The sequence below is a fragment of the Lepidothrix coronata genome, unplaced genomic scaffold, assembly GCF_001604755.1.
Source record: "Lepidothrix coronata isolate B3197 unplaced genomic scaffold, Lepidothrix_coronata-1.0 Scaffold10, whole genome shotgun sequence".
Classification (NCBI taxonomy): domain Eukaryota; kingdom Metazoa; phylum Chordata; class Aves; order Passeriformes; family Pipridae; genus Lepidothrix; species Lepidothrix coronata.
In genome coordinates this window covers 4,142,961-4,164,400 of record NW_016690190.1, presented here as the reverse complement: position 1 = coordinate 4,164,400, position 21,440 = coordinate 4,142,961, and the positions used below count along the sequence as shown (strand labels likewise).

Here is a 21,440-nt window from a genome sequence, read left to right as displayed (position 1 = left end):
AGATTCAAAGAAGAGAACTGACACAGTTTTGATTGCACCTGTTTGCCTAACTTGGGAATAAGGCAAAAATTTTAACGTACAAAAAAATCACCCATTACTTAGATGGTTAGAGATACAGATTATGAACCTTACCTTTTAAGAATTTTAAATTCAAACAATAGCACCAAGCCACTGTTTAGAGGGGGGGGGGGAAGTAAGAATAGTCACACATGCTTGCTGAAGGGAAAGAAAGGCTAAATTCTCACTTACACAGAAGTCCCTTCATACAACTGTGGAAGGATAAAAAGGCTTTCAAAGCAGATGTAAATTACACTCAAGCTGCCTTTAAAGCCCCATTTTCACTCAGACTAGTTTAAAGCTACTTTGATGCCAATTAAGAGTCCAACCTGAATTGTTTATGTGGCACTGGTGTAGAGCTGAGAATGCAGTTGATAGTTAGGAGTGGAAGTATTCGGACCCTAATGTTGAACTTTTTCTGCAAGACCATTTAACTCAGATTTACAAAAGGAAAGGATGATAAAGAAAAAGTACTTCCTTTGTAAATAGTTCAGACCCCCAAAGAACAGTTGCAGATAAACTAAGTACCATCTGGCACACATCATCACTTTTTTTCTTTCCTTTTCGCTTCCACCCATTTTATTTTTAAGCCAAGACAAGAACAATTAATGTCATTTTCAGGAGTGATGTGGTAGAAGAAAATGTCTCTGATGAAGTGAGAACACAAGGCAGGGAAGACTTTGGCTGACTAATGCAGACAGTTTATCAATGGAGTGGCACAACTTTGGCAGAAAGAGAATTCTAGGTAAAATAATTAAGCAATGGTTTATTTTTAATTTAAAAATAAAAAGGACAGCCAAAAAAAAAAAAAAAAAAGAACATTGTGGGTCACACTGTTCCTCCCTCTTCCCTGACTTGGTGAACCATTACCATCACAGGCACTCTTAGCACACTCCTTGAAGTTTTTTGTCGCTGCAACACTGGCTGCAGTTCCTTTGCCTGGCAATATCCAAGTAACTCTTCCTAAAGCTAGGGCTTCACAATAAGACTAAATCATCTGAAAGTCTGTTCAAGAATATTTTTTCTAGCCAGAGTCTTCACTGGGTGAAGTGATTGCCACTCTAATATGACCATGAGCAACCTCCATCAGAAACAAAAAACAGGAGTAAAGTAGGTTGCAAGGTTACACACAGCTTTTGCTTGAAAACAGGTGCTCTGATTCAGACAACACACTCCTTACTCCTACTTCCTCCAGAGGGGAAAAGGATAATGGCAGTGGCCATCTGGAAAGAAATGTTTCTCTGTTTTCATCTATTACTCATTCAGATGCCCACATCGGCCAGATGTCTCCCTCCCAGCTGCCTACTGACCCCTCAGGCTGCTTGGATATGATGAAAGGTGGGGTGTAGGCACCTTTTAAAGGTTTTGTTCAGAGAGGATCTGCCTCAGCCCTAGAGATGTGCTTTCGCAGAACGCTTCCTCTTGCTATGGGTACCTTGGGTCTGCATCAATACCAGCCTCTGCTGAGAAGCAAATGAACAAACCCAGAGCAGATCCCTGAGTATATTGTTGGCTCAGCTGACCACAGACACACTTTCAAAACACTGTCCAGGAGGGCTTTCTTCCCAAAGTGGCTAATTAATCAAAAGGAATACCTGCAGTGCAGTACATCCCACTGTACTGTCTTTGAATTGTTCAGAGGAAGCATTCCAAGACATCGCAATTTGTTGCTAGGTAAACGCCTCCAACATCACCCATACAGCTTCTCAGCTCTCTCTTTTGAAGGTATCTGGTGCTCCAAATAGCAATTCATTATTTTTATTTTTTCAGTTCTACCAGCACTGAGATGTTTGGGTTCATTCATAGCACCCTGCTTGTCCTTTTATTCAGTGTGGCAGGAGGCCTCAAAACTCTTGAGAACATCCCTTTGCAGACTATGACTAGCAAGACTAGTGAACAGTGGCTCCATAAAGAAGAAAGGAAGTTAAGACAGTGCAGCCTGTGTTCCCACAGGCCACTAGGAGAAACAGGAGTGTTATCCATTCTTGTGCTATTTTCTGAGGCTCCTACAACCATTTTCCTCCTTGCACGGGTTCAGACTTCCTCTCTTTAATGCAGCAGACAGCACTGGAGCAAATACCACAGTGCACAGGACATTCTGTCTTCAAGGCAGGAGCAGACATGGCACAGAAAAGCATTTTCCTGTATGGGATGGAGCTGCCACTGCCTTCCATTCACGCACTTGATCACTCTCTTCCTTTTAATTCACATAGCAGCTCTCTCAATCCAGAGGGACATCTAGAGACAGAATTAAACCTCTCACCTCAAACTTCCAGTTTGAACCTGGGTCAAGCATTTGCTGTGGAATTTTTTTCTAATAGAGGCTAATTTGGATGTCACTGTTACAAACTCACTTCACTTCTAATGCACTCCCAGCTCTACACAAATCCCTTCTAAGTGTAGGATATCCAGGCTGGATACTAAGTATCAGCATGAAGCCACCACCTGTCAGAATCTGAAAGATCTTTCAGTGTCGCTATCTGTCTTTTCAAGCAGAAAACCCATCCCTTACCTTAATCTCTTGAATAATATTATTATTTTGTAATAACTAACTCTCTCCAAAATTTCTCCATTGAATATATTCACCTCTTGTTTTAATTTCTCATTTGTATCCTATCTTCATGAATTTTGAATCTATTGCACCAGAAAAAAAAAAAAAAAAAGAAAAACCAGAAACCCTGAGTTTAATCACAGAAATTATGCTGATGCAGCGAAAAACCATAAAAAAAATACATGTCTGCTGAAAGCAAACAAGGCAAAAAGCCCAGTGTCACGGGTTCATAGAGAAATGAGAAAGAGAGCAGTGACATAAATATTTGAAACCTCTAGTCTCCAGATTAGAATGCAACTCAGATGCATAAGGATTAAGCTCTGGTTGACTGCTACTTGAGGTGCATTAGTATAGCTACTTAAAACTGAGTAATTCCATCAAAGGCAAGGTTCTTCTGTTTGAAGTTAGACAAACAAGTATTGAGCAGCATCAGCTCCAAGTTGCCATTAGATGAATAGCATGCCAATGTCCCTACACCATTAATAGCAACACTCAAGAGCTTGCTGGTATTTTTTTCAGAATAATTGAAATGGAAATGGAACTCACTGTACTCTTTTTAAGACTGTTTCCCTCAACTGCTTACATCATGATGAAGAAGAGCCAACTCAATCACACAGATTAGCAGAGATAAGGCAAATTTGGCCAGATAAAGTTAGGCCAAAGATAATGTAAAATATATTGTTATTTAATACATTAGCAGTGGAAAATTTGTAGGCAAATTTCTACATGGTGGCTGTGAAGAGGAGCAGGCAGGGCACAGTCTAGTGTACATGTAATGTACAGTGCAGCACTGAAAGGTACAGGATGAAGGAAGGGTTTGGTAAACCCTCAACAATTCACCTAACAATAATCAGACAACGACTGTGCACTAGCCAGGCAATGCATTAAGAGTCTGCATTCCCCTCACATTACCATACCTGCTCTAGAAACAATGGATGAAATAACCTCCAACAGTTTCAAACCTCCTGAGCATATGGCCAGGATTTTTAAAAAGTGAAAATACAGCAGGTGGTAGCATTAACTAACAGATCAATTGCATGGCCCTCCCTCATGCCATCCACCAGGTCTTCTGTGGCCCTGACACTTGCCCATTGTTGAGTCTCTGCTAATCCCAACACCCAAAGAAGACCACTGTCTTCCAGGGTTGCAGGGCATGTAACTGCACCAAGGCCTCTGTGACTGAACAGGTTCCTCCTCCATGTCATTCTTCAGAGTCATCCCTCCAATCCCCTGTCTAAACTACTCTGCTTTGGTATTTACTTGGCTTGTATCATTTTGTCAATCAGTTAGAGAATTTGAGGGTTAGGGGGTTTGTCTGCTCCTTTTGTGTTTCATTTGGTTGGCGGGGTTTTTTTTAATTAAAAAAACAAAAGGAAATAAGATGAGAGATTTCACTCTTTACTTATCTGTTTCCTAACTACCTGTACCAAGAACAAAGACACAAAACTTTTAAAATCTCTAAGACATTTTGGGCATTTTTTCTTTTGAAGTTTGGCATTTTCTAGCAGTACTGTTTCCCTTTCTGTGCCAATTAAAATGGCTCTGTTTTGTAACTGATAAGGGTGCCTTTAACACGTGTCCACAACAAGGAGCATTGTGTGCTGTTACAATTGTTCAATAGATGCCCAGTCTCAGACAGATGGTGCTTTATCCTCATCCACTTTTCAAGACAGCACAATGCATTGTCCCGTCAGGGATTAATGGAAGTGCCACTCACATTAGATGCTAATTCTGGTAGCAAGTCTGTTAGTACACTACAGATGCTACAGCTACTGTTTGCAACTAGTACTTGAAGCAGGCAGTCCACACTGGAGGTGATTCAGGACATTCAGAAACCAAATGGAGGAGCACAATGCAAGAATCTACGCAGAATGCAACATCATGGTCAATGGGACAAAGATGATGGAAAGAAGGAAAAAACACGGAGAAATAGTAGAAGAAGAAAAGAGGACTGAATATTAAAGCAGACAAAACAAGGATCAGGAACCAAGTGGAAGGTTAGAACTAGATCCAAGACGACAGAGAAAGTGCCTTTTCTCAGAAATTATCAATATCACATCATCAGAAAATCAGCATTAGAATGGTGTCCCACAGTAAGAAGAGGAGCTGTAACACAGGACACAGAGTGATACCTGTGAAGGTACATTATTCTACAGTTGGATCTTGAACCATTGTGTACCCCAAAGCATTACTGCCTTATAAAACTACATAAGTGTTTAACATATTGAATAGGCACACAGTTGAGCACTGATTATTAATGAAAATAGAAGTCTCAAAATTGATTCCAGGATACATACTCCAAGAACAATATACCAGGAGACGTCTGCATAAACACTATAAAAGACAGGCAATTCAGAGATAAGTTTTCGGCTCTCTCGTGGACCCTCTCTTTTTTGTTTAGGTAAGAGATTTGAAATTTAAGACTAATTTGAGACGTTCCACACATGCAGTCTCAGTGGACTGAGAAGCATCTAGGTTCTAAAAAAACCCATGCTAAAGCCCTTTTATCACATTTTCCTTCTAATACTGTGCTCAATACTAACACATGGTCTGTATGTGGCACAGTGAAGAAAATTCAAGCATTGGACCTCTCTATCTGAAAAGTCACCGGGACATGGGAAATCTTTTGTGTTTGAGAGAAGCTCCTACACATGGATGACAAGTTTAGCTAGATACTCCATGGTCACAAAACATCTAATAACTAGCAGTATCACTAATTAGTCAAGGGAACATATGTCTTTCACTCTACATTTAAGAGGAGGTTTCTTATGAGAGAAAAGGAAAAAAGGGAAGGAAGAGGCTACTCAGAGATGTTGATCAAACCCGAAAAGCCAGACCCTGGCAGCAGATGGTAGATGGCAAACAGGAAGGTTTTGTGAAAAAACTAGAATAGCATAAAAATTGTGGAAAGAAGGAAAGCATTACGGCAGCAGAAAAGACTAAACTTTAAAGACTCGCAAAGAGATATATATACACTGTCTGTTGCTCCATTAATAGATAAAAATGAAGCAATAGAATAAATTCAAGGGAAATGAAAAAGCAAGACCAGCCTATCACTAACAAGCTTATGCACTGAAATGCAGCTTGAATCCAGGTCCTGAAATAGTATATTAGACCATAATGATTTCAACTTTCCTCTGAGGGTTGGAGACATGAGGTATGTTGTTAACTTCTCACAAGTCTCCTGTACTACGGTCATGGTAAAAAGCAGATGAACTATTAAACAGGAAAACTCCATCTGCTTCACAAAATCAATGAGCTGCAAATCATAGGAAGCTAATAGGCTACACCAGGAAATTAAACCTGTATACTTCTGCCAGTCTCATATTCTTAGTTGTCAGGTGATCCACTGCTATCAGACACTAGGAATGGAATAGATGGGCTATATGTATCTTTGGGTTTATATGTTTGTCCATTTTTATGGCTTTCTTTGTATCTTTCTTTACTAAAAAAGAACTTGTCAAGGAGATGAAAGAGAATTTATTAATGACAATATATTTGACAGCCACTATACTGGACTAAAAAGCTCTTGGCTGGAGCCAAGGCTAATTTAGGTTGATACTTAACTAGTCACTCCACATTCCAAGTTAACATAGTTCAGTGACATGCTTCCAGGCTCAGACTTCCTTACATCTCCATTTGCAACAGTCCTTACTATTCCCATCTGGACCTTTCTTGAATAATACTTATTACATTGGCTAGAAAACTTGCGGACTGTATGACTGCATACAAATTGAACGCCAGAAGAAAATAGATATTTATTTCTTTTTAGGCCCAAAATAGCATTCCCAGTTCAGATTTACATGATGAACTTTCTCCTTGCAGTCAGCCTCCTTTTTTTTCCCCTCCCTTCCTTATGCAACTCTGCCAATGCAATTACCACCCCCCTTACAGTATGTGTCTTGATTTCAGTACCAATGCAACCACACTTTAATGTACTGTAGAGGGATGTTTATAACACCTAGCTCTAAGAACCTAAGTTGGTCAAATTATTAACCAGTTAATTACCTCAAACTCCCTCTTCAGTCCATAGGTAAAGATCAGATCCTTCAGTCTCCTTCTGTGCAAGCATATTACCATAACCTGCAGCACTTGCTACTTTAAGCCATAAGATTTTTACATGTAGAAGCTCCTAGCTGTGCTAAATTCTGTACTGTCCTACCAAACTCACTTTACTGGTAACACAAGATAATGTGTGTTCAAGACTTTAAAGCATAATAGACTCTCCTTGCAGCTACAAAGATGCCGTCCTATAAGAGTTATAAAAGAGGCACTTATCTTTACAAAAAAACATACATTTTCCTTTAAGCCCACACATCATTTTCCATAGGTAAAGCCCTGTACAGTTGGGTGAATAAATTGTAAATGCTTGCAATTGTTCCATTTGATTAAGTAAGACTGATTTCACAAATAACACTGGCTTAACTTCTGTCAGTCCCAACTAAATCAACTAAATGATCAAGCACTTAATGTCTAGGGGTGAGCAAAGTTTGATCAAGATCAAAGTTTCATTTTTACAAAGTCATTTTTCTCCACCATGAGGGTGTTAAAATATAGCTTACTAGCTATTCTTTGGTCTTATTTTTAATACATCATTAGTATCAATAAAACAGATCTTACCTTGATCTTCTGAAGAAACTGGTGACCTGGAACAAAACAACAAAATCCAGTCAATCTTTGGTAAAAAAAGGCCACAAATAAAGTTCAGTCTCAGTGTAGGGAATGGGATATGGACTAATTTGAAGTTTTTATTTTTTATTTCTTATAAGAGAGGATTGAAAGGCATCTGGCAAAAAAAAAAATAGAGCTGAAAAGGACAGAGACCTAATCTAGCAGCAGGTTCTGCAGGCCAGAGTGACCATATGGAGTCATGTCCCTGAGGACCGATGCCAAGAGTGTCTGTAGATACTTGGCAAAAACCTCATCTACTACTGTCACTGCCAGGAGAAAACCTCTCAACTAAGGGTGGTCAAGGAAATTACATCTCAGCAGGAACTCACAGTCATTACAGTGGGTTTGTTTTTTTTTTTTTGCCATAAGTCAGTGTAGTGGCTTGCATAAAACACTAGTCATAATTCATAACAGTTAATGTCATCTTCACAAAAGCAACAGAACAGATAAAAAAATAAAAAAAAAAAGGTCTGGAACAGATGTAGGTACAGAAACATACCAGCAGCAACACAAGTTATAGGATACCCTAATTGGTGGATAAAGCCTCTGATAATACTTCAAGAGAGTGAAGGGTTTTAAAACATGAGGGACCTCTCAGTGCCCCTGCTGATAAACTGAAGAACCTCACTGAATTCCAGGGATTTGTGTCACAGTTCTCATCACTAAGGATCAGGCTTCTCATGGTTTTGGTCACCACCCACAACAAAGGAACATAAAGAGGCTTAAGTACTGACCCTTCATTTTCCCTTTTGCTGCAGTATCCTGGCTTAGCAAAACTGGGCCTAACTGTATAGATGATTATGGGATATACCTTCATTATTTAAACCAGATTGATAGCATGCAGTGGACTGGACCATTGCCTCAGCACTTCCCCAGTACAGATTCAGTTACATACATAGCCTTCCCGTCCAGGTAACAATGAGTTTGTTCCTGCAGTGAATGGGGCAACCCATGTTTCCTTTCCAAGATATTTAATTTTACAACAATGTACAAAAATAACAAATTACAAAGGATTTAAAAATGTTAGTGTTGCCAACAAACAGATCAAAGCTGACATAAAAAAAGCAGCCGCAGAGGGGTGAAGGGAAAAGAAGGAACAAAGGGGAAAAGAGCATATGTATATTTAACTGACTCAGCAGGGGCTGAGGGTTGGAGGGGGGAAAAGAAGGGTTAGAAACCCTGGGTTGGAGGAATAAAGAAGCTGAGGAAGGAGTCATGATCTCATTTCAGAACAAGGGTCTGAAAAAGAAGGTTGAGGGATCACAGAACATTAGAAGCAGATACGCAAATATCTAGATAGATGCAAACAGAACAAATGGAAAGAAAAGAAGGAAACTTTCCTGACAAAGTATACCATTTTCTTTGCTTTAAAAAAGAGAAAGATTTGGAAATACAGAGAGGAAAGAGTTACAGCACAGCTGGAGCAATGGTCACTGTGAAAGGAAAAAATTTGATTGCCTAATTGAGATTCTGACTGCACAAGAAGCCAATGTGTCTGTATGGATCAGAATTAATTAGTCCTCTACAGCCATTAAAGTCTCTGATTGCTACTGAACATCCTAGGCATGCATCCTGCTCTGCTGCCAACCAGGGCAGCTCTGCCTTTGCAGTTCAGCCGTGTCTGTGGAAGTACAGCAGAAATGCAGGTAATTGGAGGATTTAGCACACATAACTAGGAGTGTCCCACTGCTTTGACCAGTTAGTTACACACCTTCGTCCACAATCTCTAGTAGCAGCCCTTCTGAAGATCAAAACTCAACACACAGTGTTTCCTACAAGGTTAAACAGTGCAGAATGGGTCATAACAAGTGATGGAAATTTTTAGGCACTTAAAAATATTTTTACATGCAGGAGTCATGCCAGGTTCCTTAGCTAATGTATCCTACCTAACTCTCCACCCATTGCTAATGCAGTATCCCACAGCATCAGCAGAATTTATTCCTTTGTTTTGTTTCTTAATTGCACAGTTTCATCACCTTTCGGATCTTTATTTGAAACAATAAAATAACCAGTACACATTATCCTATAATTTGGCTCTTTATGCTTGGTAAAACAGGTGTCATTAGTTCCTTAAAGCATCAACAACATGAAAGATGGTATTAAAACACCACTGCCTTTTCAATTAAAACATTGATTGAAAGGAAGGAAGAAAAACATATTTATCCATATTTAGTGTGCCTAAAATTATTATATATTTTTTAATATATTACTGCGATGCTACTTAGTTGTATGCCTTGAACACAATGTTTGAACAGGAAGATATCTAACACTATTACTGATGCTACTATCAGTGGTTTCAGTTGAAAGGATTCATCAAGCATATTTTGGAACCCTGTAGCCTGGCATCCTGAGAAAATAAGGTTTATAAAACCACAGCCTCTTGATATGTACATATGCACCTCCCTGTCTCACCCTAACAAACTCTGAGCTTGCTGGCTCCTGTTATCCATTGTTAACAGAGGGGCTAGAGAGTCGATATCTGCTTTCACAAGGAAACACATTAGCATAAGCTCAAACTTTCTGATGTAGTGGTAAAGCCACAAAGAGAGGTTTTGAACACCTCAACCACAGGAAAAGCCTCAACGAGAGCTTCCACCACTGGAGACACCAGAAGTTCAACCCCAATAAACTAGGCTTTCTTTGTTCCACTACAAGCATGAAGTATTTTGGCAAAGAGTGGGGAAGACTTTCAACATCCTCCTACAGTTCCAGGCCATACAATTTAACATGGGGGAGGCTTTCCTAACTGCTCAAATATTGGCCTAACTACACTATGGGGACTCTTGCTCATAGCCATAATGGAAGGAAGTGAGACTGCTGAAAAGTTCATACTAATAGTGTTGGGCATTTTATGCATTGACTAGTCTACCCCATGCTCATGACAGGCTCTAAGGGAGGAAAGAAAGAAAGTGTAATGACCTGCTCTAAACCACATACACTCACTCCACAGTCACAGGGGGCTTTCCTGACAGGAAAAAAAATCCAGTGGATGCTCATATTTCCGGTCACACATCTTTCTCTCAGGTCTGTAAGAAGTGTTAGAGACATACTGTGGCAGCACTGGTCACCAGACAGGTGTCCCAAGAAGGGAGATTCTCAGCTGCTAACATCCACAGAGTAACCATCTATCTAGTGCCTGTCAGCTACCCTCCTAGTATGATTCTAGCTGTGTGTTTTACTGTCATAAAGAAGCAAGTTATCATTCTCACGACTTCCAGGCCTTAAAAAAATAAGAGGCAAGTCAGAGATACTTCAGGAAAAACTAATATACTGTCAAGATCTGTGATCTCACCTGGGTCAAAACACTTTGCCAAATGACATCTTGAAGAGATTTTCATTTGGTTAAACAAAACAGAAAAAATATTCAGGCAAAAGTTCAGGCCCTGCAATATCCTGTTCTTGGTATCAACTGTTAGTTTTTTCTGGTTTTGTCTTGGTGTAAAATTAACTTGTAGAAAGAAAGGCTTACCATCTTCCCAAGAGTAAAGACAGGCCAGATTGTCTGTGACTGGCTACATTTCCAGATGCATGAAATTCAATTAGCTCTTCTACCAACAATGATATTTTCTCATGTTTTCATTGAAGGCATTAATCTGACCTTCCTCTTGCTCTGGTTTAATGAACAGCTATTGTAGTAGTGGATAGTTAAAGCAAAGACAAATATTTCTATGATAGGGAAGGGAGGAGGAAGATAAGCATGTTAACACTTATGTTTGCTTTCCATGCTGTCATAGACCTCCTTTCTTATGGGTTCTGCAGTAGTGTTCTCCTGTTGCAGAGTGGCAAACTCTAGTCAGAGGGATAACAGAACTTGCAAGCCTTAGTCTGCAAGGGGAAGCTGTGCATTATCTGTTCCACCACCCCCTATACAAGCAAAGAAACACTCTTGGAACATAACACAAAATGCACAAGCATCTCCTAGAAAACGAGGTACACTTATTTAGAAAGGCATAAAAAAGCTATAATAATAGCATAAAAAGACCCTAATCATACACACACTAGACACATTCAGCAAACTGGAAGTCTTAAAACACTGAAGGCATGAGACATGCCCATCTAAAACAGGCTTCAAAATTAATGGTCCAATCCAACGCTCACTGACATTTTTCCACTTCCTCTTACAGCATTTGGATGAATCGCTGGAAAAATCTAATCCTCAGTATAGCCAAGGCAGCCTTCTGTATCATACAAGCCTTTCCCAAACAGCCAAACACAATCAGAGCTGTTTCCAAGTGCACTCTCTAATGTGCAAGCACTAGATTTGATCAGCACTAGCTGGGTAGGAGAAGAAATGTTCATTTCTAAGAAGGTAAGTGCAGGGACTGTCACAATTTTGAGCCTAGTCAACTGAGGCTTAGCAACCTAGAAATATACAGCCAGTCTTCAGCAGATGAGTTCTAACAAAATTTCAGCAAATGGGTACATTATTTATGAAGACAAAAGCCTCTGGAGAAACAAACTTAGAGCTGATGTAAAGCAGCTATTTTAATCAATAAACCTGTGGCAAAACCCATCTGCACCAGGCCTATTTAAAACCAGTCATTTAATATTTAAGGGCCAAATAACAATCTGTGTGCAGATTCTGCAGGGTTTTATGAACATTCCCCTTTTTTCCTGCTTAAGCAATGTATTTCTGCAAACTTTCTAATTCAGTCTGACAACAGCTGTCTATGATGAGGGGAGAGGAAGAGCTGTCAGATTAAACCCATTCCTTCTCATTTTACATGTACATCTCCTCAGAATCAAAAGTGGCATTCCTCTTGGGATTTATTCACATATTCCCTGATTGCAAATGAAGAAAATTTTTAGCACATTAAGTATTTTTAAAATAAAGTTGAGGAAACCCTCTCATTCAGCTATCTGTATCAACGCCTCTGGGATTATGAGTCCCCTGCAGACCCAGCTGCAGACAGTGTATCATATTTTACTGGTAGAAAGGCAGAACTGCTTGCTTTCCTGGTCCCTGACCAGATCATGCTCAGTTTGGGCATGGCCATTTCCTGCCCTGGCACCCGAAGACAAAGAAAAGCCTAAGAATTACTGGGACCTTCCTCACACTTTGACCCTATACGTTCCCAACTCAGAGTGACCATCACAGGCTGGAGAAATACAGCAAGCTAGCAAATTCATGAAATGCAAATGCAAAGCCCTGCACCTCAGGAGGAATAAACTCATGCAATAAGACAGGTTGGGAGGTCTAACAGCTAAAAACAGCTTTTCAGAAAAGGATGCATAATGTTAGCAGTGTACAAGTTGAACGTACATCAGCAGAGTTTCCTGTGTCAGCAAAGGCCAGTGACACACTGAGCTGGAATTGCAAAAGCACAGCCATAAGGCAGATGGAAGTGATTTTTGACCCTCTACTCAGTGCTTGTGAGACTTTAGAACAAGACAGACATTGGCAAACTGGACTGAGTTCCAAAAAGGGCTGCAGAGATGGTGAGGGTATGTGAGGAGAGACATATGAGGAGAGGCTGAGGGAGTTGGGTTCATTCAGTAAGAAGAGAAAGTTTGAGGAAAATCTAATTGCTGCCCTCAACTACTTAATGGGAAGGTATAAAGAAGACAAGAAAGAAGAGGAGAAGCAATATGGGAAATTCAGATTGGATGCTAGGGAAAAAAAATTTACCATGTGGATGATCAAACAGAGGAAGAGGCTGTGCAGAGAGATTATTGAATCTCCAGTTTTGCAGATATTCAAAATTCATCTGGACAAGGTTCTGAACAACTTCATCTAGCTGGATCTGTTTTGAATGAGGATTCGTACTAGATGACCTTCAGGGGTCCTTCCCAACCCAAATTTTTTGCAGTTCTTCGAGTCTCTCTGCAAAGCTTTCTATTTTTACTATTCTGCTTTTCCTGTCATTCTTTCTTCTCAAATATTTCTCATAGACAATAGCCATACTGTCTCACGCACATGGGAAAATGCTGACCAGCTATGCTCCCTGAATCTAAGAAATTCTGTTCAAGTTATTTATTATTTTGCAGAAATCTGTTTGGACATATCCTGTAACCTACAACAACACTCTGGAGAGCCTAATTTTTTCTAATTCTGCTAAAGGCAAAGATCCATATTCTTTCTAGCCTCTCTGTGACTTCCTTGGACAGCCTCAGTGTCTACCTGCACTCAGGCTGTTCACAAACAGTCCAACATATGGAATATAACTCAGTGCTTCTTAAGGAAACCAGGGCAGCTCAGATGTATTCCTTGCTGGGTCTAAGGCATGCCTGTGTCCCTTTTGTTGTCACGTCTTTTCTCATTACTATCTAACTTTTTATCTCTTACCATTTCTCTGTCCACTGTGGAATACTTTAATGAAGGTTTGGAACACCACAATACAGCTATACCTGAAGTTGTACTGACACCCAGAGGAGTTGTCTGGGAATTGCTTTTTAACAAGGGAATACAAGTTTTGTTGCAAAATCAGATACAAACCCAAACGTGCTTAAGGTTAATTCAAAGGAAAAAAAAAAAAAGGAGAAAAAAAGGAAAAGAAAGACAGATAGAGAAATGTTCTAGCACATTCATCTTGAATAAGATAGTTGAGAAAGCTGGCTTGTTATTTACTTGAAAAAGAAGGTATTTACAGAGGAGCAGTATGATCACTCTAGGGTGATTAGTTTGTTTGGTTTTGGTTTTTGGTTCGGTTTCTTGTTTTAAGTTCTTGGCCTTTCTTTCTCTTATCATCACATGAAACCAAAGTATCTCAGCAGAATGCAAAAACATAAGAGGGCCTAATCCCAACTTCTTTGAAATGCTATTCTTCCATTTCCAGATTTGAATTAAATCTTCAAAATCCTCTCTGACCTACCTGACAACATCTTGATGAGTTTAGGTGCCAAAGGTAAAGGAAAAGCAGTAGCTGATGTGGCTCTAACCCTAAAAGAAAGCAAGACCTAGCCACACCATGTAATGCTTTGGTGAAACAACAAACTGGCTCTCAAGGGATGGATGTTGTTTGACAGAGAGCATTATTAAGAATACCTGGAACACGAACTAAAGGGGCTAGGTTTATGCACTTCCATGGCATTCTGCATGAAAATAAAAAATATGTATTAGGTGCAATTAGGTAACAAAACATCTGGCCTCTTTCCTCAGCAAAGAATCAGTGGACTTTTACTTTTCCCAGGAAAAGATTAACACAGAGGTCATTTTGCTATGACTTTTGTTTTTTATTTAACCCAGAGAAAGAAATTATTTTTCTAACCACAACACCATGACAGCCACAATGTAAGCACATCAGATATAATTTGGTTCACAAGACATACCTCCACTTGGCCCTCAGGCTTAGATGGAGGTGAAGCACATCAGCTGCTAAGGTACTACCCAAATAATTTTGGGCCCCTTTGGGTTTCTAAACAATCTAAAAGCTACTTTAAATGGTCTGTTTGTTGCAGCAATGCAAACCAGTCACTTTTTCATAAATAGCATTTAGTTCCTGAAACACAAGAATCTCTCAGAAACAAATTCTTGCAATTATGTCCAAAAATAAGTGGCCTGATTTTCACAAAGTTCTAAGCACTAAGAAATCTTCACTTTCTTGCCATCTTTAAAAAAAAGAAGACCCCAAAATTAAAAAAAAACCTTAATAAATATGCATAACACACCATGTCCTAGGCAGAGCAGAACTGTTAAGCCATTTACACTTCTTCTATAGACTAATTTATGGAGAATAAAACTTCTAATGGGAGTTTCAGATACGGTTTTGTGCTGCACTTTTAGATGCCTGGCACAGAAACAGGAATGTAGGAGTCAGGGTTACACTGGCTCCAAGCCACCTCTGTCTCTCTGATTTCAGCTCTTGGCATAATTTAGCCAGGTCCATCTGTCCCTGCTTGCCCATGGGCATCAACACTGCCAGGAACCTCAGCAGGGCTATGTGTTATGGCCCCACTCCTCATGTATTTCCCTCCCTTGCACACACCTCTGTGCCAGCACTGCTAAACACTCTCTCTGTCTCAGCTACGGAGACAAAGCTGTGGGTTTTAGTGCTCCTTTCCTAGAGCAGAGGAGCAGCAGACAAGCAAGGACAATTTGAATGCTTTTAAGCTTGCAGAAGTTTCTCCTCTCACCCAAGAAGTCCTTTGGTGGGCATCTTAAGAGGACACTCTACCTTCTACACCCTGACATATAAGCCTGCAGCCAAGGGACTAGGACACTCATCCCAGACATGGAAGAGCAAGGGCAGCTCCCTGTAGAGCAGCCATGCCAGGACACACAACCTGGGAAACACACTCCCTCAGCAGCTCCCAAGTGAACCAGAGAATCTCTCCCCAACCCAAGAACACTAAACCCAACCCATGTTCATGGGTACTTTCTGTTTCAAGCAATGTTTTCCAGAAGACATAAACCTCTTCCATGCACACTTCCACAAAGCAAAACCAGCTCACAAGTGAATTTTTCAAGTAGCCCCAGTGCAAAATCTCACTTTTCGTTCCATGAGTCAGGTGAAGGCTCATGTCAGAATATTGTTCCCAGTCTCAACCAAATACTCTAAAATTTGCAAGTTTAAAATACTTAAAATTGCAAACCTCAAAAAGTGACCTATTTTCATGTAATTATCCTTTGTCTTTTGCTTTTTGTTGCATGGTAGTTTTGACACTTCCCAGTTTTCAGCCACAGATGAAACACAGGCATGAAGATATCTGAAGAATTTGAGAAAATTAGCAAAGCTTTGACTTTTTTGAGTTTGACACTGTTAACTCAGGCAAAGTAGTACTTCTGCATGATAGTTTAGAGCACTTATTTTTCCAAACTACATTTCTATTCTCTTTGCAAGCCTGTTAAAACAGAACTTAGGAATATGAACAAGGTATTAAAAAATGCAATCTGAATGCATATTATGAGATGTCCAAGTGTGAAAACTTGAACACACTATGTAGTCCAATGTGTGTATAACATATGTACAGGACTGTATTTCGTACCAGGGCTCTGAAGCTCACTAGTTTTGGCTTTGATAAGACAGCTTGGTACGGAGTGAGAACACATTAAGAACCACTCTCCTCTCTGAGCAGATGGCAGCTCCTTATGGCAGGGACAGAGCACATGGACACAGGCTTGCTATTCCTGTGCAATGCTCAGAAAACTAGGACTGGGATGTTTGGGTTTTGGTTTTTGTTCTTCAGGTTTTTTCTTACTTCAACTCTTACAAATAATAACAAGTACACAGAAATACAGATATACATATTATCTAAAACTACAAGGTACACTACTTTTCCAAATTTTTTGGACTGTAAGTCTGCCATGCTGGAGAATATTCACCCTATATTTATAACAGTGCTTAAAGTATGCCCAGAAGAATACATACTTTCATTCTGTCAATCATCCTTTATCACCCCAGTAAATCTATCCAGCCCCTCTTCCAGTGCCTTAATGTCACTGGAGACCATAGGTCTGCTCTTTCCACTCCACAAAGTTGGAGAGAGGGATATTCCCATTCTACAGTGGCATCATCAGATCCACTCTGCCTACCCTTCTCCTGCCATGCACAGTTAGCACATGTCCAAGGCTTGCAGGAAAGCAGTAGGCCCTAAAGATCAAACTATCAAATGTCATTTTCTTTTACCCAGACAAACAGAAAACAAGCTCACAGGAAGTTACCCTCTTAATGTATTCCTGTCTTCTTTGCTGTAAAGCTGTTTTACTCCTCAGTGAAGATTCTGCTTTGCAAACCAAGGGCTAAAGTAAGCAAGCAAGGATGGAAGCTAATGGCAGAAAAGGATAGAGTTGTAACAAAAAAAAGAGAAAAGAGACTCTTGCTTCAGTCTTGGCTGTCAGCTAGAGAGTGGAAAGCAGCTATATCGCTGTTACGGTAAAGCACTTAAGGAAAACCAAGGGACCCAGCTATCTGTACTCTGTCAACATAAATTTTTATCCCTTAAATGCACCCCAGATTATAAAAAAACCCTTACATTCCATGTGGGAAAACTCGTTGCCACCCCTTTATCTATTGGAACTATTCAGAAAACGTTTTCAAGCTAGGTGATAGTTGAGTTTTTCACATCCAAGTAAGATGGTTCCTTTGTCAAGTACATGTGTGTTCTGTTGCTTGAAGTTGCTCTAAGGGGAAGAGGAGAGCTGGACTGCCTGCATTCCCCTTTTGGAAAGTGGAATGTCAGTCTAGAGGCAAGATCTCTCTAAAGAAACAAATTTGTAGTCTCATGGTGTGTGAGAGTGTTTTGCATGTCACTGTCTGCCAAAATAATTTGCCATCAGGGTGAATTTCCTCAGCTGTGCCTCAGGTGTTGTGATGCCACAAAAGTCATTAAGAGCCCTCATGCTGAAGGCTCAAGGGCAGGTGGGTGGGAAAAGAGGAAGCTAAAATCCCACCCAATCCACTCTGGGGAGCTAAATGCTGAATAATAAAATTAATTGGTTATAAGTACCAAGGAGAATAAAAACATCTTCCAGGATACAGTACAGGATGTACCCAATTTCCATCACATATTGAAGGGGCAGATACATAAACCACCTCATCAGATGTGCCTACTGTTATTAAAACCCCTTAGTAATTAGGTACCTCAAAACCAAAGGCTGAAGACTTCATTCTTGAAGAGAACAACACCCTTTGCATTGTATTAACATATACAGATAAGGCCACAGACGTGCAAATCTGAACCAAATTCTTATTTCTTCCTTTCCCAATTATGGTTAACAAGAGCAGAAGCAAAAGTCAGAGTCTTAAAGCTCAGTATTACTGGGATAGGGGTTGTCAGGATGATGTACAAGTACCAAATAATAGTGACTGTTGCAAAAATTTTAATAACTGAAACCCATGAATTTTCTGCACTCCAATTCTCTCTACATAAGGCCAGACTTTGGCAGCAGTGACATAAAAATTCTACTAATTAAAACAGAGGAAAAGGTGATTAAACAAGGTTTTGCCTGTATTCAATTACTTAAGGGTGGCACCAGAAGTTGCTGAAAATTTGTGTTGAATAGTTTCCAGAACAATCTGATTCTCACTGTTTGCAGAGGTCCCTCAGGTCTGGTGGGTGCAATCACCATAGGGCCATGACTCATCCCCTGACCAAACAGGGACTGTAGTGGCAACACTTTCCCTAGTCCTGCTTTTGTGCCTTCAGAAAAAAGAGCAAAATGCCAGGATCTTTGCCTGCCTGGAACCACACCTGAGATGGTACCAACATGACTCAAGTAATGCAAAGCCTCTTGAATCCTGAGCTGAGGACATCTGTTCTCATGTTTACCTCACTCAGGATAAACCACAAGCATACCTCATGCAGGCCAATCTTTGCAAAGGTATTTTGGTATGAACATTCCTCTCCATCCGCTGTCATTTTAACATTGTTTTCCTCTCCCAACTCTGCCTTTCTTCTACAGTTGAGTTAAGATGTGTTTACTAATTAGTAACACATCTTCTAGGAGTCCCATCTTCCAGTCATGACAGGGATGAACGTCACCAGAGACACTGCTTGGGGGAGGTGGACATGAATTAGGTGAAATGTGGGAGAGGCTCAAAACTAACTTGTGAATTAATGTTTGTCCAGGTAAAAGTTTTAATTCCAGGTACATGACAGATCTTTTGACAAATTTGTATATATTCTGCATCTGCAGCTGTACTTGGTTTTGCTGTATAATAAGCAGCTCCAGAAGGAGAAATAAAGGTTCCTCTGGAAAAATTGTGAAAGCTCAAATTAGCTTCCAAATAGTAACAGATACCAGCAACAGTAGGTGTCCATACAGAAAATTCTGAAAGCCCACGGGCTGCAAAGCAGCCCAGGGCATTAAGCAAGACTTTTATTTGTTGATATGGAGAGAGTATGAATTTCACCGGGAATTATTTCTGTCTGCAATGTTACAGATTGTTCTTGTATTCAGTGATTATGCCACAAAATAAAAATAACTATACTGGTTTAGAGTAGCTCATTACTGAACTGGCTATACAGAAAAAAAATAAGAAATTCAATCTATTTTGGGAACGGACCTTAAAAACAGAGATTTCTGAGAGAAATTACACTCCTTTTTGTCAGCCAAGATCCACCGTTTTTAAGAGCCTTCCTATTGTTTGTCAGGATGAATTTTTTTTGTGGATGGCAAGAAGCTTCAAAAAAAATTATTTAAATATAGCCAAAAATCTGTGAGATTTTCATTGTTACATTTAAAGGAATGAGAAAGGGCAGAAATCATTTTTTTCAGAACCACAGGCACATATTTTCAAGGTAGAATTCCAAAGGAAACCAATAATTACTGCTTTTTTTCCCCACTGAAAATCTCCAAAACTAATGAAGGTGGCTAAAAACTTGAAGTATGTGAAGAGAATATTCACAACAGGACCATAAAATATACAGCATTTATTATCTACCACACTTGTGCACCAGAGTGTAAAAAAATTAACAGGTGCCATCTTTGTCAAGAAATTCTCCATAAGTGGGGGTAAGGGGAGATTTACAGCAGCAACTGAAAAAAGGTTTTCCTAATGGTGGATAAACTATAGCCCCTATCTGGGATGTGTTTAAAATTGTAAGGATTATGACTGCATTATGCTGACAACAGTAAGAGCTCTAAAAACACATGACCAGGATCCACACTGAAATGCATCACTTTTGCACTCAATCTCACAATTTCTTATCCACTTGCTATATTCTTATAATTTATTTTTCTTTGCTTTCTTCAAAGTTCTTTCCCTATTTAACCCATGTTTACCTTTTCCTGACTTATTCTCAATCCTCTTTGCATTGCTTTCCCTCTTCTTTGAGTCTACATCTTCCCTTTTACTAAACAACCCCTTCTTTTTGACATTCCTTTCCTAGGAAGAGGCAGGGAATTGCTTTAGGCAAACCTTTCTCAAGCTCCACCTTCAGGTAGTGAAAATGATGCCTTGCAAGCTATTTGTAAAAGTATCTAAGACAACAGAAGAGAAAGAAAAGGGAGAGTTGAGCAAAAACAGACCCTGTGCTCTGTTGTGGCCTAGTTCGATTATAAAGATTACACAGGAGTGTACAATAAAGGTGAGATGGTGATTTATGCCTTCACTAAAATAAGATTTGTTTGAAAGTAATCAGTACTCATGGAGCCTCATCTGGGCAATGGAAAGTAATTTGTACAGGTGTACAAGTTCCTGGTTAAAACATACACAATTCACTCTTGTGGCTTAATCTCATAAATGCAGTTTGCACTAAATGTGAACCTGAAAATTAATTCAGATTTTGCTGTCAAAAACACCAGGTCAGACTACTCTGCCTACTTAAGAGCTGATGCTGAGTTTCCCAGTAGAAGATTTTTGGGGAAATCCTTGGATTTATCAAGTCTTTACCAACCTTTGACATTTTAAAGGCTCATTGTCACTAGGCAGCTCCTGCCTACCATGTTCTGAATCATCTCTTTATATTTTCTAAACTTTCACTAAAAGAGCATCCCTTCTCCTTTCTACATACAAAGTTGTATACCTGATGTTCTTCTCATCTTGTAATACACAAAGATTTCTCTTAAAAAAATACCCTAAACCACCTTGTAACATCTGCACTGTCACACTGATTTCCTGGGCAATGATCTGATTCTTGTGGTTGAGTTAAAACACTTGGCATTTAGCCTTTTTCTTCTTCCCTCTGAGGAGCTAGGTTATTATTGCCTCACAAAGCAATGCCTGCATAGTATTACTAGCTAATTAATGTCTATTTAGTGTAAAGGGCTGCAACCATCTTCCAGCACCTACAGGCATTTTTTCTTCCTCTCCCTGACAAGACCAGATGGCATTCTGGCCAACCTTCACCCACCCTTCATGAGCCATGCACTCGATTCAGCCAATGCAGCTAGCAGCTTTGGAAATACACTGCCATCACAGCTGGACAGCTGCTAGAAAAGTGCTTGTTACTGCCCCCAAAAATGGGGAAGTTAATTACTTCAATTAAAAAACATAGATTAAACCTCTACCAAAGTATAGTCACCTTTTCACCTTTGTATGCTGTTGTGGTTTTTATTTTATTTCATTTTCCAGCTCTCAACACATAACGGGGTAACAAACATAACTAGCAAGAGAAATATACTGCCAGCAACAAATGCTTACAGCAGGCTGTGAAGTCATCCATAACTCACTGCACCATTTTATCATAGGATAAAATTAGGATGAACCCACTCATGTACAAAGGAAGGGTCCTTTGTTTCAGTGGAGTCAGACCAGGATATTTAGCTTTTTTAAGAACA

The 21,440-nt window shown here is 39.7% G+C and overlaps 1 protein-coding gene across 5 annotated transcripts in view; it reads right to left on the bottom strand.

Annotated features, from left to right (window-relative positions):
- Nucleotides 1-21,440, bottom strand: part of DGKI (diacylglycerol kinase iota) — a 121,082-nt gene that overhangs the window by 22,882 nt on the left and 76,760 nt on the right. For all 5 annotated transcript variants that reach the window (XM_017804885.1, XM_017804881.1, XM_017804882.1 and 2 more), the window contains one exon: nucleotides 7,229-7,254. In XM_017804885.1, coding sequence (XP_017660374.1) covers nucleotides 7,229-7,254 — 26 coding nt within the window. The remainder of the gene's footprint in view (nucleotides 1-7,228; nucleotides 7,255-21,440) is intronic.